At 35.9% G+C, this 19,352-nt stretch overlaps 1 protein-coding gene across 4 annotated transcripts in view; it reads left to right on the top strand.

Moving 5' to 3' along the window:
- Nucleotides 1–19,352, top strand: part of CPNE8 (copine 8) — a 261,364-nt gene that overhangs the window by 213,889 nt on the left and 28,123 nt on the right. For 2 of the 4 annotated variants that reach the window (XM_030938808.1, XM_030938810.1), the window contains 2 exons: nucleotides 4,930–5,111; nucleotides 13,128–13,255. In XM_030938808.1, coding sequence (XP_030794668.1) covers nucleotides 4,930–5,111; nucleotides 13,128–13,255 — 310 coding nt within the window. Of the gene's footprint in view, nucleotides 1–4,929; nucleotides 5,112–13,127; nucleotides 13,256–17,988; nucleotides 18,083–19,352 lie in introns of all 4 variants that reach the window. The other 2 variants (XR_004059563.1, XM_030938809.1) reach the window with 2 other exon arrangements.

Here is a 19,352-nt window from a genome sequence, read left to right as displayed (position 1 = left end):
CAACAACAAAGTAGATAAAATGAACTTCAAAATCAAAACTTTTTATGCTTTGAAGGACACTATCAAGAACATGAAAAGACATCCCCCAGAGTGGAAAAAATGTTTGAAAATCATACATCTCATGAGGGACTTGAGTCTAGAATATATAAATAACTTACAATTCAATAAAAAAGACAAATAATCCAATGTTAAAAATGGGCAAAGGATCTAAATAGAGATTTCTCCAAAGAAGAATATACAAAGTGGCCTATAAGCACATGAAATGATTCTTGGCCAACTTAGGCATCAGGAGATCCAAATCAAAACTATAATGAGATATCATTTCATACCCACTAGGGTGACTATAAGAAAACAGTCAAATAACAAGTGCTGGTGACGAAATGAAGAAATCAGAATTCTCCTAACATTGTTGGTGGTTGTGTTAGTTCATTTGCATTGCTGTAAAGGAATACCTGAGACCGGGTAATTTGTAAAGAAAGTAGGTTTATTTAGCTCACAGTTCTGCAGGCTGCATAAGCATGGCACCAGCATTTGCTTGGCTTCTGGTGAGACCCAGGAAGCTTTCAATCATGATGGAATGCAAAGGGGCATCCAGCATATTACATGGTGGGAGCAAGAGAGAGAGAGGAGGAGGAGGTACCATGCTCTTTTTAACAACCACCTCTCACATGAACTAACAGAGTGAGAACTCCCTCATTACCATGAAGATGGTACCAAGCCATTCATGGGGGATCCTACCCCATGACCTAAACACCTCCCACCAGGCCCCATCACCAACATTGAGATTTGGAGGGGACAAACATCCAAACTATATCAGTGGGAATGTAAAATGGTACAGCCACTTTAGAAAAACACTTTGCTAAGTTCCTCACATTGTTAAATATAGAGTTGCCATATGACCCAGCAATTTCATTCCTAGATATATACTCAAGAGACATAAAAACATATATCAGCACAAAAACTTGTACGTGAATATATATAACAGCATAATATCCCAATTGTGGAAGCAACCCAAATGTCTAACAAGTGATAAATGATAAAGAAAATCCATACAATGGAATACTATTCTGCAATAAACAATAATAAAGCACTAATACATGCATGATACAATATAGACGATAGTTGAGATCTGTAAGCTAAGTGAAAGCAGCTAGTTACAAAAGATGACATGTTATGTGATTCTGTTTTTATGAACTGTCAAGAAGAGGCAAATCGGAGACACAAAGATGATGATTCATTATTTAGGGCTAGGGTGGTAACTAATGGGTACAGTTTCTTTTTGAAGTGATGAAAATGTTCTAAAATTCACTATAGTGATGATTGCACATAACTATGAATATACTAACCATCATTGAATTGTTCTTTGTTTTGTCTTATTTTGTTTTGTTTTTTGAGAGGGAGTCTCACTCTGTCACCCAGACTGGAGTACAGTGGTGCAATCTCAGCTCACTGCAACCTCTACTTCCAGGGCTCAAGTGATTCTCCAGCCTCAGCCTCCCAAGTAGCTGGGACTAGAGGCACATGCCACCAACTCCTGGCTAATTTTTGTGTTTTTGTAAAGATGAGATTTCGCCATGTTGCCCAGGCTAGTCTCGAACTTCTGAACTCAAAGTGATCCACCCACCTTGGCCTCCCAAAGTGCTGGGATTACAGGCATGAGCCACCATGCCCAGCTGAATTATATATTTTAAATGGTTAATATGTAACTTATGTCATTACGTCCCAATAAACTGTTAAAAATATTCTATTGAACTGTGATTTTCTTACAAAGGCATAGTACATCTCTAAAGCAAAATCAGATATAATTTTGATAATATTGGGTATAATAAAAGTATCTGTATTGCCAGTTTGTTGAAAGGATTAAGTGAGCTATGGCATCAAGTGGTCAATGCATGTTAGGTTCCATGTTATAATTATTATGGCTATTAGTTGGGCCCCAATGTTATTACCCTACTACAAATTTATTGTTTATAAGCATCTTTGCAGATACAGAGGAAATACAAACACTGTCCCAGACTCAAGGAGTTGACTCAATACTTTAAATTGCCTTTTTTTTTTTTTTTTGGTACAGAACACAAGATCCATAACAGTGTAAGAGAAAAGACAATAAGGGCTGGAATAAACAAAGAGGGTTGTCTAGTATGTGTGAGACATAAGCTGGAGGAGGAGAAGGTGAATTTCAGACAGGTAGAGGTGGGAGGGAAAGTATCATTAGCAGTAATGTGAAGAGACTGGCGTAGAGGAAGATGCTGGAAAGAGATAGGTGACATCTCTGTATGGGTACAAGGGGCCCAGCTATGCATGATAGGTTAAAATGTTTATATGTTCTGGGGTATTAATTGTATTTTTTTATTTACAGTTTTCATAGTGAAGTAAAAGTATTTGCCATACTGTCACCATTGGGTTAAAACTCTTCTATATTTGTGACTTTGAGAGTTGAGGGAAGTGTTTGTTTGTTTGTTTATGTTTGTTTCTGAGACAGGGCCTTGCTCTGTTGCTCAGGCTGGAGTACAGTGGCACTATCAGGGGCTCACTGAACCCTTGACCTCCCGGGCTCAAGTGATCTCCCACATCTCGGCTTCCTGAGCAGCTGAGACTACAGGCATATGCCACCACACCCAGCTGATTTTTGTATTTTTTGTAGAGGCAGGGTTTCACCATGTTGGCCAGGCTGGTTGTGAACTCCTGGGCTCAAGCTATCCACCCACCTCAGCCTCCCAGAGTGCTAGGATTTCAGGCATGAGAGTTGTGTTAAATAACCATTTAGTTTAGTAATGGTATTTTTTATCTCTGATTCCACTGGGCTGTGGATCAAGTGGCACAGTCCCTACTTTAGGAGGAAGTGTCAAAGAAAAAATCACACTGGACACATTAAAAAGGCAAGAAAGGCTTTAAGACCATTGCAAAGGAGTCAGGACTATTACAATAGAAGACAAAAATTGAACTCATCTACTCCAAAACAAAAGGTTGGAGTGTTTGTGCTTGCTGAGGTGAGCTACTGGAAAAGTCCTAGAGGACATTAGCACGGAAGTTGGTTTGTGTGCTTAGGCCATCTCTGTTTGCTAATTGGTGCTTATTGAAGTTAGGCGTCTATCTTCTCACGGAGACTGGAAAATAGGGCTGCTGTTTTTCTGGATGTTTATATTTCAGAGGGATGCCTTCCATGTCCTTGAGAAAGATACTCCTTTGTTGTACAAGATTTACATCTCAAAGGGGCAAAGGAAGAATTTACAATTGCAAGTTTTCTAAAGTGAGAGGTCTAAGAAAAGAGCAATCAGGGTCTTATAGTCAAGAAGAAACTTTCTACAAGTTTCGTGAAGTTGAGGGGAACATTAGGCCATTTTGGTCAGAAGATACTTTTTTAGTGATTTTGTTCTGTGGAGCCAGCCCCTGAATGATAGTAACTCTTGGAAATAGATATTAAAAAAAAAAAAAAGTGCAATTAATTGTTTTTAGGGCAAAAATATTATGTGTATGATTACCTGTCAGATAACCCAAGGGGAGATCTTTATTTTGTTTCTCTCTGGATCTCAAGTGCTTTTTATTATTTTTTTTTTTTTTCCTTATCAGAAAAACTATGCCCTGAGCCTTTTCTTCCTCAGGCAATGCTTTAATGTAAAATTGAGCTTTATGTGCTGTTAGGAGTCTAGTCTCATTTAACTTTCCATTTTCACTTAAGAAACCAAATGGACTTTCAGGCTGCCTTTATGCTGGTAATTAGGGCAACTTGATGTGAATCTCAATGTGTTTGAGTGGTAGCACATATTAATACATTACACTTTCTCTCAATTTCATCGCTATTCAAGTGCAACATCCTACACAGTATAAGCACTTTGAAATTCACAACCTTCTGGATGACCCAGACCATAATAACTGTAGCAGTTCAACTTACAATCCTATGGTGCTTCATTATTTTTAATCACTTTTAAACATGTAATCTCATTTTGTCCTCCTGGTAAACACAGTGGTAGGATTTATTTTATAGAGGCTGCCGTACAAATGGCAAGACTTGACTCTGGCCTCTGGCTCCTAGCTTAATGTCTAGTTAAAAAGTTGTGAAGAATTTTTTAGATCTAGATATTTAATCAGCCTGCACTTGAAAATCACTATGCTTCCCTTTTTTAAGTGCTAAATTGGGATATTTCTCAAATATTCAGTTTATATTGGTGATAAAACATTACAAAGCCTTAATAATTATTGAAGTCCATTAAATCTATTGGGTCATCTTGCCATAGGCATAAGGATTCAAGCTAAAGGCGCATGATTTTGTTTAAAAGTTAAAGATTGGCCGGGCGCGGTGGCTCAAGCCTGTAATCCCAGCACTTTGGGAGGCCGAGACGGGCGGATCACGAGGTCAGGAGATCGAGACCATCCTGGCTAACACGGTGAAACCCCGTCTCTAATAAAAAATACAAAAAAAAAAAACTAGCCGGGCGAGGTGGCGGGCGCCTGTAGTCCCAGCTACTCGGAGGCTGAGGCAGGAGAATGGCATAAACCCGGGAGGCGGAGCTTGCAGTGAGCTGAGAACCGGCCACTGCACTCCAGCCCGGGCGACAGAGCAAGACTCCGTCTCAAAAAAAAAAAAAAAAAAAAAAAAAAAGTTAAAGATTATAATAAAATAAGATTAACAAAAGTACTTTTATACTACCGGAACAAAAACTCAAAAATAGCCTGTGGCATTGAAAATAAGAATCATTTCTGAAAATTTCTGCATATGCTTTGGCATATCTTAGAACTTTCTATATGTCTAATATAATGTAACAAATATTCCTATGTTAATATCCATCCAAAAAGAAATGATTTAACACACTGTATATAGGCAGAAAGACATAATTTTGAATATTTCATTCTGAAATAGACACTAAGAAAAATCTTGTTAAATGTATTTAGCCGAATTGCATATGTTTGAAATATGTGTTCTGTCATCAGGCAACCCTGCTCAGCCCACTTCCCTCCACTACATGAATCCTTACCAACTGAATGCCTATGGTATGGCACTAAAAGCAGTGGGAGAAATCGTTCAAGATTATGACAGTGATAAAATGTTTCCAGCTCTAGGTTTTGGTGCAAAACTGCCTCCAGATGGAAGGGTATCTCACGAATTTGCGCTGGTAAGAATTTGTCAAAAGGATTTGATGTTTTGAAAAATTAATGTTAGACCTTTTAATATTGCTTTGGTGCTTATTCTTTAGTCAGTCATGTAGCAAGCTTTTCTGACTGTAGCTTAATTTTGGTTAGTAATTGACTTTGGAGTGTGAACTTGATGGGAAAAAGGACAGCTAAATAGCTTAGCCATAAATCTACCTGAAGTGCACCCACCTGATTTACAAATAGGGGGTCTATTTTGGTTATCTATTGCTTGCTAACAAACCTTCCTAAAACTTGGAGATATCAAACAATGTCATTCTATTCTGCTTATGATTTGTGGCTCAGGAATTCAAGCAGAATATAATGGGAGATAGTGCATTTTTGCTTTGCAGTACCTGGAGTCTCAGCTTAGGTGACTTGAATGGCTAGAGATGCCTGGAACTGGTGATTGGGGCCACATTTTTCAACTTAGTTCTGGCTGTCTTTTGAATTCCTTAGATCTTCTCCATGTTATGTCTTCTGGGGCTGATATGTCTCCTAACATGACTTGTTTGTTCATGTTCATTCATGTCTTGGGCCTGAGCTTGCATAGCTGAAAAACTAGGGTTGCCTGGACAACTCTCCCTTGTTTTATATATGGCCTGTCTCTGTAGTTATGGAGGGCTTCATAACTGTATAGTGGTCTCATTGTAGTATGATTTCTTATGTAGCAGCTAGCTTTTCCAGGGCGAGTAATCTAAAAGTCTAGGACAGAAACTCCAAGGATATTTATATCATATTCTTGGAAGTACCAAAATGTTATTTCTGCAACATCCTATTGGTCAGGCAAGTTACTAAGACCATCCCAGTTTCAAGGTAGAGGAATTAACCTTTACTTTTCAGTGGGAGGAGTATCAAAGAATGTGTGGCTATCTGTAATGTACCATAATTTTTAAAACCTAAGAAAAGAAATAATTGTGTTAAACTTAATGAGGTTTATTAATTTTCCTTTCATATGTTTCTTCTCACCCTTGAATTTTTCCCTTTCTCTGTCTCTAATTCTCTCCTTTGCTGCCTTTCCTGCCTCTGTGGTCATTCCTTGTAATCAAACCTATACAAATATATACTGGTTGAGCCTCCCAAATCAGAAAAGTAAATGTTCCAAAATCTGAAACTTTTTGACTCAATAAGATACTGAAAGGAAACACTCATCAGAGCAATTTGGATTTTGGATATTCAGATTTGAGAAGCTCAACTGTTAATTATATAAATATTTTAAAATCCAAAGAAAGAAATTCAAAATCTGAAACACTCCTGGTTTCAGGTACGGGATACTCAACCTGTACTGTTAAGGAAGGATTTGTGCCTTACTTTTTTTTTTTTTTTTTTTTTTTTTTTTGAGACAGAGCCTTGCTCTGTTGCCCAGGCTGGAGTGCAGTAGTGAGATCTCGACTCACTGCAACCTCTGCCTGTCCGGTTCAAGCAGTTCTCGTGCCTCAGCTTCCCAAGTAGCTAGAATTACAGGCATGCATAACACCTGGCTATTTTTTGTATTTTTTAGTAGAGATGGGATTTCGCTGTGTTGCCCAGGCTGGTCTCAAACTCCTGGGCTCAAGCAATTTGCTTGCCTCAGCCTCCCAAAGTGCTGGGATTGCAGGTGTGAGCCATTGTGCCCGGCATTAATTTGTTCTTTGAGCCCAGTTAAAACACATATAGGCTCCATATTGCTAGGGTTTCAATCTGGCCTCTCCAGAGTTCAGGTGCTGCTAATGTAATAGTATTAAGTGAGGCCATTAAGAGCTAGTTAGTCTGCAAGGGCTTCGCCCTCATGAATGAAATTAAGGCCCTTAAAAGAGGCTTTACTCAGCTTGTCCTGCCTTCTGCAATGTGAGGATACAGCCCTCACCAAGCAACTGAACCTACCGGCTTCTTGATCTTGGACTTTCCAGCCTCCAAAACTGTGAGAACATTTCTATTGTTTATAAATTACCCAATCTCAGCTGTTCTCTTATAGCACAAACAGAATAAGACAGAGAGATCAGACCTCTTTAAATCTATGAAAAATAGTCTCCCACATTGATGATGAAAATAAGAATGATTATGTTGATGATAATGTTTCAACTTCATTATTCCCTAATGATTATATTACTTTAAAAGTTTCAAAGCACTTTTGTTTTCTTGGGTAAGACAGACAAGGGTTAAGTAGGTTTTCAGTGAAATGGTATTTGACTCAATGCTGAGTATTTACTGAGTATCAAGTCACATACTTTATACTCATTATCTTATATAATCTTCATAAAATTCCTATGTGGTAGATGCTTCATGCTGACGCATTGCACTGCTCTAGAAACTGCCAATCTCATTACCTGCGGTAAGAAAAGTTCACCAAGGAGTTGCATAACTCAACTCAGAGGCTCAGAAGTTGACCATTGTCCCAAAGGACAGGACTTGAACCCAGGTCAGTCTTATTTTAGAATTCATGCTCTTAACTACAGCTAAGCCCCATCTTATAAAAGCACCTGTGATCTCACCTCTTGAATATATGCTTATATTAACACCATAATATATATATCTTTATATAACTTTTTATATAAGATTTCATCTTTCTCAAATGTTTTAAGAGGAGTAGTGCATTTTTATTTTTGTATTTATTCTTACTTTTCTGTTCCATCATCCACACGATTTCAGGAGAGGTTGCTGGAGGGCTTAATTCTTTCTTCCATGAAATAGGCCACATGCCACACTCCAAGTGTCATAAAAATGAGTATCTGTTGGGATTTTGTTGTGTCTTAGAAAATTAAAATCTCCCAGAAACTTATAAAACCATGAAAATCACTCATGTGATTCTAAGTCTGAAGTGCCTCAGGAAAAAGGTCAGGAGCTATTTTAATGCCTAAGAAAAGGAGTAATTGTGTTAAGCTAAATGAGAGGTTTATTAATTTTCTTTCCATACATTTCTTTCTCCACTAGTGTGTATTTTTTTCCTTTTTCCTCCCCTCCACTTTTCTCCTTTTCTGCTTTTCCTACCTCCACATTTACCCCTTGTAACCAAAACTATACAAATATCTACTGCTAAGGAATGATACATATTTTTTGTTATTTACACCATAATCTGTTCTTTGTGCCCAATTTGAACATTTATGGAATAGAGATCATACCCCTTTAAATCTATGAAAAATAGCCTCTCAAATTGATGATGAAAACGACGATTGTGTTGATGATAATGCCTCAACTTTAATATTACCATGTGATTATATTACTCTAGTTTTTTTCAAAGCACTTCTGTTTTGTTGGATAAATAAGGCAGATATGGGTTAAGTAGGGTTAATTCTTGCTGAAGTATTCTGTGTTAAGCTCATCTTAAATCACTGCAATATCTATGTCTAGGTACAGAAAATGACAAATACAAAAAGTTCAGTTTCATGACAGTCTGGCCTTTCATGAACTACCTGGTGTTAATAAACCCTCATGTTTCCATGGCATGAATTTGTGATATATATTCTCTAACATTAACCTATTTATCTCACCAAATTCACATAATTCTTTTGGATAGCAAGGGAGTCTTCTTAACAACTTAAATTACCCCCAGCGTGTAAGTTTTGCTGGCACAGATGTTGAACTTAAGCTTTGCTCATTTGAAAAGGTCTCAGTAAATCCCAGCTTTTTATGTGAGACACACTATGGGAAAAGAAAAAGGAATGGGAGAGGAAAGGAAGAATTTCCTAGTATTACCATTTCAAGACTTATGGTTATGAAAAGAATGGGTCATTGCTCTCCTCTCATTATAATTCTTGATGACTCCTTTTGGGGTTATAACTGAAAACACAGTAGTGCGGAGCTCTGGTAGAGGTATTTCTAATGAGCTTGTGGCCAGTGGTCCTTAAAAGAAGGTCTTCCATGTGGACCAATAGAGAAACGCTACACCTGTCCAAGTGATTTCTCCTGGAAAATACCTAAATGCACTTGCATGCTTGTCACTTATTTTGGCATTTATACAAATGTATGCAATTTAATATTTATGTGTATGTATTTTTTTTTTTTTGCCAACTAGGCATCAGCAATTTAATAACCAAGAGTCTTTAACACTGTACTGTATATAAAACAGAAGCTCAATAGGTGTTTGTTTATCGAATAAAAGGAAGAATTCTCTCAGCTTTTTCCCACAGTAAGCAACAGTCACATTTCAGAGTAGACAACAGCCCCTAAGAGCTTCTTTTCAGTATTTTGTCAGCTTGTTAGCCCTGCTGAAAAGTGTCAAAGGCTGCAGGGGGCAACAGAAATGACAGGCTTCTTGAGTGGAGCTGAGTCCACACTCTCAGCACAATCCCTGAGGGAGCTAAACGGGAGGAAAAATGGGTGAGAGCTGGACACCCCTCCACACTTAAGTCTGAGTGGTGAGATTACTGATCATTTTAAAGTCAGATCTTTATGCTTTTCTATGTGTTCTACAAGTTAGCATGTATTATTTTATAAATGGAAATGTTGTTAATTAGGTTCTTGAAATATGAAATAGGACGTCTTTTGCCTTCTTCATTAATAAACAACAAAATTAAATGTGCTTTTAAAAAAAAAAAAAATCCTGTGTTTTACTTTTGTGTCAGAGCCACACCTGGACTTATTCTAATTTGTTTTAACAAGAAATAACTGATTCCCTGCATAATTATTTCAAGAAATGAGTTTTTAAACACATTTAAAATATTTTTATTTATTTCAATAGTTTTGGGGGAACAGGTGGTTTTTGATTACATGGATAAGTTCTTTAGTGGTGATTTCTGAGATTCTGATTCACCATCACCTGAGCAGTGGTCACGGTGTTATCCTTCACCCTCCTCCCACCTTTCCCCACCAGTCTCCAAGTCCATTATATCATTTTTATGCCTTTGCATCTTCATAGCTTAGCTCCCACTTGTAAGTGAGAACGGACAATATTTAGTTTTCTATTCCTGAGTTACTTCACTTAGAATAATGGTCTCCAACTCCATCCAGCTTGCTGTGAATTCCATTATTCTATTCCTTTTTTTGACTGAGTGGAATTGCATGGTGGGTGTATGTGTGTGTATACATTTTCTTTATCCACGTATTGGTTGGTGTGCATTTAAGCTGCTTCCATATTTTTGCAATTGCAAATTGTGCCGCTAAAAACGTGTGTGCAAGTAACAGTCTTAAAACTCTTTTTATAACTCATTACAACTTTCTCATTAAGAAGAAAATCTCATTTTAGTAGCTGTAAAATATTTAAAATAATCCTGATGTAATCCAGAGCATATGCTAAAAAGAAGTCATAATTTTATGTGGTAAGATATTCTTATCATCTAAGACATATGAGGAAACCTTAGAGCAACTTATTATGGCATTAGAACTAACTCAGAAATCATTAAACATTCCATGATGATGAATAGAACATCTAATGATTACCTTTATGTTATCAAAGAAGAGAAAAATGGTGACCTTGTAGTTTCAATTCCAGAGAAATAGTGGTAACATACAGTTTCATCAAAATGTAAACCTCCAATCAACATGTTAAAAAATAAAAGTAGCTCAGGACTACTCTAGTTTGTAACTGTTCCTTTAAGGTAGATATATAATACATTTTTATATGCCCAAAATCAGTAATGAACTTTAATTTTAATTAGCTTAATACCTTATCAGGGGAAAAGAGCACCACAGAATCTTAAAGGAATGTGAACTAGGTCGGCTCAGATGAACATCAGAACACTAACTGCTTTGTGCTAAATATTAAACTTATCTTTTTATTCTATTTTCAGCCAAGTCATGCAACCAGTTTTATAATGTAAAGAAGGCTTTTATTTTTATGCTTTCAAAAATGTATGAGGGTTAATAAAAATGTTTGAAAAGACAAAATTAAAAGAAAAAAAGTGGATATAAATCCCTCTCTCACGAATGATAAAATTGAAATAGTTGGTAACATTTGACCCAGTTTCCTAAGATCCCCAGCCTTGTGGAAATCTTGGCATTTTGGTCAGGTGCGGTGGCTCACACCTGTAATCCCAGCACTTTGGGAGGCTGAGCCGGGTGGATCACCTGAGGTCAGTTCGAGACCAGCCTGGTCAACATGGCAAAACCCCGTCTCTACTAAAAATACAAAAATTAGCTGGGTCTGGTAGTGCATGCCTGTAATCTCAGCTACTCGGGAGGCTGAGACAGATGAATCCCTGGAACCCAGGAGGCAGAGGTTGCAGTGAACCGAGATCTGGCCATTACACTCCAGCCTGGGCAACAGAACAAGACTCCGTCTCACACACACACACACACACACACACACACACACACACACACACACAAAAGAAAAAGTAAAAAAGCTTGGTATTTCATAATTCGGTAGCATAATAGTGTTTAAGAAATTGAGCTCTGGAGTTAGACTGCCTGGTTTAAATCTTAGCTCTCATATTTGTGTTGTGTGACCTTGGGTACAGTATCAACATTTTCATTACCTTGGTTTCTTTATAAAGTGGGGTTAATGACTGTCCTACAATTTTAGGGTTATGAAAGTTATATGTAAATATTTTAGTATAAAACTTGGTATATAGAATTCAACAAATTTTAGTTATAAATTACCAGTTACTTGTGATTGTTCAGGTAAAAACATGTATGCTAAAATTATTGCTAACCCTATTTAAAAGTAGTTACTATCACTAGTGTATAAAAAATATATGCACACAATTTTAGATATTCCCCTTTGAGAAGTGGAGGCTATCTCCTTTTTCTCAAATGTGAGCTAGACTTAGTAACTCATTTCTAGCAAATGGATTAAAGTAGGAGTAATGATATGTAACTTCTGAGACTGGCTTATAAAAGGCATTGGGGCTTTGTCCTTGCTCTTTCTCTGGGATCACTCAATCTGGGGAAAGTTAGCTGCCGTGTTATGAGAACACTCAAGCAACCCTGTGGAGAGTCCATTTGGCCTCCTGCCAACAGCCATGTAAGTGAGCCTTTTTGGAAGTAGATCCTTCTGTCCACTGTCACGCTTTCAGATGACTTCAGCCCAGGTCGGCATCTTCACTGCAACCTCATGAGAGATCCTGCTCAGGAACCACGCTGCTAAGCTGCTTCTGGATTCCTGAGACTTCAAAAATGTATGAGATAATAAATGTTCATTGTTTCAAGCCACTATACATAGGGTATAATTTTGGGGGTAATTTGTTACATAGCAATAGATAACTAATACATGGTCTTGTGTTATTTGTATAATTTGGACTAGGAAAATTAAACCTAATAATGACAGAGCATTTAAGGTATGAAAAAGCCAGCCTAGATGTTCAGGGTTAAAGTTGCCTCAGGTCCTGTCCCCAGAATAAGAGCTTGGGTTAAAGTTGCCTTTCTGGGTGCTGTTCCCGGAGTAAGTGCTTCTTAACAGCAAGATCCATTTCCCTTGAATGACCTGGGTTGTTTTTTCATTCCTTTCCTTTTGCTTTGTCTTGATGTTTCCCACACCAAATTATATTCCCTCTGACACCTTCTCTACTTGGAGTTATCAGTTGTGGCCTGAAAATGTTCGTGTGGCCAATATGTTACATTTTTCCTATCAGGTAAAACTGTTTGAATTGATAGCATTTATTTTTTCTAATTTTAATACATGTTCACTGCAGAAAAATTGGAACAATAGAGAATAGGTTAAAGGACGAAAGGAAAGTTATCAGTTATCTAACCACCCAGAGGTAGCCACTATTAATACATTGGTTTTCTTCTTTTTAGGATTTCTATATGTTTATCTCCACATGTACACAAACTGTCTAAATTAAGATACTATTAATTTTAGAATGTTGTGGTGTTCAGCTTCTCTTATTTAAAATTTTCTTCTGCCATTTTTTGAAGGGTATAGATTTTTAATGACTGCACATATCATATTATGATCTGCATAATATATCATAATCTATTATTGATCACCTAATGTATTATTGTTTCACTATTGTAAATTTATAAATAAGCGCTCTTCCAGAAAATATTTATGATTGTCAATGTGTATTATTCTCTTTTTCAATTGATCTTCACGGAGATTTACTTTTTTACTGTTGTTTTGTTTTGCCTACAAATTTCTACAGAATGGGAACCCTCAAAACCCCTACTGTGATGGCATTGAGGGGGTGATGGAGGCTTATTACAGGAGTCTGAAATCTGTACAACTATATGGGCCCACCAACTTTGCTCCTGTAATTAATCATGTAGCAAGGTAAGTAGAGAGTAGACAAGGTGCTTATTCTGATGTACTGGAACATGGTGAACTCGTAATATTGTTGCTAGTATGACTCCACACATGAAAGTTGTTTTCTTCTAATTTACCTCCAAGAAAGTGAGGAAAAAATGCACCTTAGAAGGAGTCTCTATCAAATGATCATGATACTTTGCTGAAAACTGTACATTAAAATCTCAAGTGAAGAAACATTTGCTGGGTTATGTTAGGAACTATCTTTGTTCAACTAAGGAAAACATTTTCTTAGGAAAAGGCATCCATGAAGAAAATAACAAGATCAGTGGTGACGTCAACTGTGTAAATCATTCTTACTTAGTATCACATTCCATAGTAGTAATAAGTAGCATAGAAGTAATAAGAGACTGAATTCTATTAGATGACTACGTGAAGCATTCAGTGATATATAGGGCACATTATTTTAACTTCTCTGAAATTAATATAGTAGCTAATTTATAAATTCCCAGAGCTCTACCTGTGTATAGTACATAGTACTGAGATCAGAATATAATTGCTTATTACCCCAGGTACATGTTCTGAAGAAAATGTTAAAATGTAAAAAATAAATCTATATATACTTATCGTTTTTCATTAGTGCATAAATGAATTAGACAACACTGTTTAAATCCCTAGAAAGTTTGGCCTATGTAAATCCTATGACACCCTGACTTATTTTGAGATAATTAGAAATTGCATATCCTTTAAAACATGCAGCCAGAACTTGAAAAAAATTCTGTATTTTGGTCAGTTTATCAAGTACAAAGGTAATGTGAAACCCCAGTTCTCTGAAGGTTCTAGTACTTTACCACCTTCCCTAATGAATATTACTGGCAGTTTCAGTGTGTTCTACTTTTCATTATCTGGGACGTGGACAAAATGCTAAAATATCCCTTGCACCCAGGGCTGACCCCAGTGCAACTTCCCTGTGGAACTCCAGCTCAGGTTGACAGTGATACATTGATGACTGTTCTCTGAGTGTGACCCTTCAGCTTGAATTTTTCAGACAAAATCATCTGCAATCTCTACTAAAATAATGAATTTTATTAATACATCTTAACCCTGTACACATACAACCCCACAAAAAAATGGTACTTAGTCTTACCTGTTTTACCTTTATTTCTCTGGCACCTGTTCTTTTCTATTTCTCTTTTTTTAATACAATCTTGGCTCCCAAAATTGATCTCACAATCCATTAATGAGTCATTACTTGCAATCTGAAAAACATATCCTAGCTTATTATACTAGCTGATGTAAGTAATGTCATATATACTGTCTCTTGATGGCTGTCAAATAAAGCAGAATATAATACCATGCTAATACAAGATAAATTATAATTGATGGCCACACTACCCTGCAGATCACTTTTCTATAAAAAGATAAGAGAAAAATGATAGGACTTGTGTGAACTCACGTTGGTTATGAGAAATGTGCTCATCAATGCTTCCCAAGTGATTTCATATTTTTCCTGGTATATATCTATAATAAAAGTTAAAATGATAGATAGAAAATATCTAAGTGCATTTCTATATACATTTAAAATTAAAGGCCTCACAGTGTTCTATTGCGATTTTTTGTTTTATCCATCATTTTGTAAGTTCTCGAATATAGGAGCAGCTGCTATATATAGGAGCAGCTCCTATAAGTTCTCGAATATAGGAGCAGTCTGCTATATCTCAGACTCCTTGAAAATAAGCTATGATCTAATAATTTATTTTTTACATGAGAAAATTAAGAAAACCAGTAAGAGATGGCTATTTAAGAGTCATCTTTTCCTTCCAATACAATAGGAAGTTCCATGTATACATTTCTTAGTATAAGTCTACAAAAGGAATGCTTTTATCCTTTCATCTTTGAATTTTATGTTTAATTGTATTTTTAAGCTTTTATTGAGAAAGACAATTTCTGTCTCACCCAAAATTATCATTCAAAAAGTTTAACAACTAAGTAGACGAGGTACTATTTTTTCCTCTATTAAGAGAAGCGCCGTAGTTATAGTGGTGTGTGACCTCTATTTATAAACATTTTTGCTTTCTATAACTCTTAAATGCTTATCAACAGTACTTAGCATCATACCCATTATGTAGGAGGTAAGTATTCAACAAATGTCTAAAAAACAAATTCTGTGTATGTTAATATATTATCATTAAAGATTATTTTTAGCAATGTCAAAACAAATATATATTCATACTTTTTATATTGGCTTGATACATTTTTCCTTAAAAAGTATGTTTCCTATGTGGGTAAAAGCTCAGTTTTTTATTGTCATTTTCTATAAGCATTTTAAAGAATGCTTATTCTTTTTAAGAATAACGATTTTAAGCACATGTTTATTTTTAGAATTCATATATGTATCTCTGATCTGTTTGACTTTCTAGATTAATATTAATGAGATAACAATATTGTAAAATAGGCAAGACTCAAAGTGTCAAATTTACAAAAATTGAAGATTTTATATGCTTTTTTTGAGGCTTTCCAGCCCCTGCTTCTGATTTCTTGCCTTTCCAGTCCTCCTTTTCCAGAGCTGTCTTGGGAACAGCATTTCAAATGATGTAAAGTCCTACTCAACATCTGTTGATGCCTTGTCATACATTTAAGTGCAGACGGTTTAGCTTGGCATTCAAGAACATTCAGTATTCAACAACCAGCACTCACCCATCCAACCTCATTTCCACGTTCTCCCAAATGTACTGCACTTCAATCACGGAGAATCTCTGCTTCTTCTGGTCTATGATACCATTCCATGCATATGTCTATTACTAATTTGATACTACTCTGTGGTTACACGTAGATCTTTGCCACATTGAAGGGAGGAATTATTCATTGTGACATTCATATACATGCACATATATACATATAAAAATATAAAACACAGTACTTTGGATATACTGAGATATCTGTAGGTGTTTGCTTAATTAAATTATCTGAATACCATATGAGGCTTTGTTTGTTTGTTTGCTCTGTCACCCAGGCTGAAGTGCAGTGGCATGATCTCGGCTTACTGCAACCTCTGCCTCCTGGGTTCAAGCAATTCTCCCGCCTCAGCCTCCCAAGTAGCTGGGATTACAGGTGCCTGCCACCATGCCTGGCTAATTTTTGTGTAGTAGAGACGGGATTTCGCCGTGTTGGCCAGTCTAGTCTCGAACTCTTGACCTCAGATGATCCGCTCGCGTCAGCCCCCTCAAGTGCTGGGATTATAGGCGTAAGCCATTGCGCCTGGCCAAGTTCATTTTAATTAACGAAGTTATGATAGGAAACTAAAGAACATTTTTGGTTTTGAGACAGAATCTCTCTCTGTCACCCTGGCTGGAGTGCAGTGATGTAATCTCAGCTCACTGCAACCTCCACCTCCCGGGCTCAAGCGATTCTTGTGCCTCAGCCTCCCAGGTAACTGGGATTATAGGCGTGTGCCACCACACCTGGCTAATTTTTGTATTTTTAGAAGAGACAGAGTTTCACTGTGTTGGCCAAGCTGGTCTCCAACTCCTGGCTCAAGTGATCCACCCTCCTCAGCCTCCCAAAGTGCTGGGATTACTGGCATGAGCCACTGGGCCCAGCCTAAATACTCTTTTAAATGATAGTGCTTAGCCAGTCTTAATGACCTGTGGAAATGTGATTGTGATTAACACCTACTGTATCAGTCAGGGTTCTCCAGAGAACAGAACCAATAGGAGACATATAGACATGGACATAGATAAAATATAGAGATACTTTTTAAGGAATTGTCTCACACAATTGTAAGGGATAGCAAGAATGTAATTTGTAGGACAGGTTGGTAGATTGGAAACTCAGGTAGGATTTCATACTGCAGCGTTATGTGAGTATTCCTTTTTTTCTGGGAAACCAGTTTTTGCTCTTAGGCCTTCAACTAATTGGATGAAACTCCTTTACTTAAAATCATTTGATGGTAGATGTTAACCATATCTACCATCTTTGATTAAATAAGTGGGATTTATAGTCTAGTTGACACATAAGCATCATCATCCTACTTACCAAAACAAAGAAATATATTGCCATTATGTTGTAAATTGACAACAAATTTAAATTCTGAGAAATAATTTTAGGGTCTTTCAGATATGAAGTTAATACTGTGTCTAATGTCTAAAACACTATGTTTAAATTTTATTAATCACAATAGAAATAAAAATATTTTAAAATAATGTTTTTTGTGGAATGCAATTTGAACAAAATGGAGTTTTAAGCATCCCCTGATTAATCTGTTTCCTCTTGTATATAGTGTGAACTATTTTTACATTCCTGTTAACATTTTTAAAAATTTCTATTTATCTAGAATTCTTCATCAATAATTTTAAGTAATTTGAAATAAATTTAATGTGTTGGTATATTATACCAGCTTAATATTTCAAAAATAAACTAATATACTAGTAAAAATTTCAAGTATCTTTTCAGACTGTTATGAAAGTTTCACTTGATTTAAATATATTCATTATTTCCTATTAGTCTTTTGTTTCCTGTGCCTAATGAGTTACTGGTTTTGAGGCTGTCACATTTCAATTTTTAAGGGGGATCTATCAGTTTCTATCTTTTGGCTATTTATAATTTTTTCTGTTTTTTCTTATATTGAGAACCTTCTAAAATCCAGATAACTATCCAAAATGAATTTTCATTTTTTAGGAAATAACTTTTTATTTTGGAATTCTCGTAACTAATTTTCAAATTAAATAATGCATTATGCTTTATTTATTCACTCTGTGCAGTCAGCAATTCTTATGGAGCCCATGATCGATCTCTAGCAACATGTTCAGTGCTATAATATGGATTACCTATTCATCTTCACAACAACTCTAAGAGGTGACAGTAGTGTCATTTCCATTTTGCCGATGATAAAATAGATACATAGAGTGGTCATTTGTGGTGGAATTAAAATTCAAACCAGAATAATCTGACTCCAAATCACTATGTTATGATGCCTTACATCTTTAAGTCTTTTTATCTCTGCTACAGAGGTAGACACACAAAAGAAAATGCAACAAAGCTACCTATCTATGTGGATACAGTGGTCTCTTCATTGCCCAGTCAAAAGTATTTTGGGGTGACACTTGGTAACATAAAATTTACTCTGCTACTTTGTGTTGAAATATTTAAATGTATTCCTTTATTCATTGTTAAGTTTTAGTCCATTGTGCAAATCATAATTGAACGACTTAAATAAAAAATCCCTAAGTCAGTTTCTTATCTTGTCTTCTTGCCCTCTCTATTCTTATGAACTAATAATAAGCTGAAAGAATATTCCCCGAATCTGAGCCAGCCAGATAAGAACTTTTACAGAAACAATCCCAGAAACCTCTTTCAAAGAAATGCAAAAGAAATGTGTTTGAATTGTACAAAGTTAACCTCTCTCTCAGATATATCATAGTAATATTAAGATATAAATTATAGATAGGCTATACTTCAAAAAAGGCAACTGACCTTTAATAATAAGACTTAATTATGCAATTTATAAAAAGATTCCCCATCAAGTTCTTTTAAGAAGCAAGCTTCTCTAATACCTTTAAAATATAATTTGAATCTGTGAGGCTATATATCAGTGTCACCTCCTAGAAAAAGTACTGAGGTGTGGCCAGCTTATACTTTTTACTTCATCCATTTCTGTAGCATGTTAATTATTTTATCTTAAATATATAATACTTTCAAAATAATAACTAAATTAGAATAAATGGTAGTACTTTAAAATAAAAGGCTAAATAGAATAAATGGTAATACAACATTGATTTTTTTTGAAATTTAGATTTACTTGGCAAAGTGCAACAATGTGCCAACTTGTAGAACAAGTGCCACAAAGGCAACAACTGGTTTTAAAAGATTAATTTGTGGTGCCAAAGGTGATAAAGACTGAAATGGATTGGACAGCACTTAAAAGTAAAATGTAATTGATTTTCAAATTAAGTATGCCTAGCAGTAGTGACAGTCACACAATAAACTCATGTATCTTTCTACAGCCTTAATGTTTTTCAAAGTTAAGAGATATAAAATATTAATACAAGCATATATTTATCATAAAATAAAGTGTAAAATTTCCATGAATTTTTAAGATAATACAAACTTCAGAGAAATTCCAAGT

Source organism: Rhinopithecus roxellana, chromosome 10, assembly GCF_007565055.1.
Source record: "Rhinopithecus roxellana isolate Shanxi Qingling chromosome 10, ASM756505v1, whole genome shotgun sequence".
In the NCBI taxonomy this organism is placed as follows: domain Eukaryota; kingdom Metazoa; phylum Chordata; class Mammalia; order Primates; family Cercopithecidae; genus Rhinopithecus; species Rhinopithecus roxellana.
The sequence above is the reverse complement of the archived record's forward strand: the minus strand, read 5'-3'. Positions and strand labels throughout refer to the sequence as shown.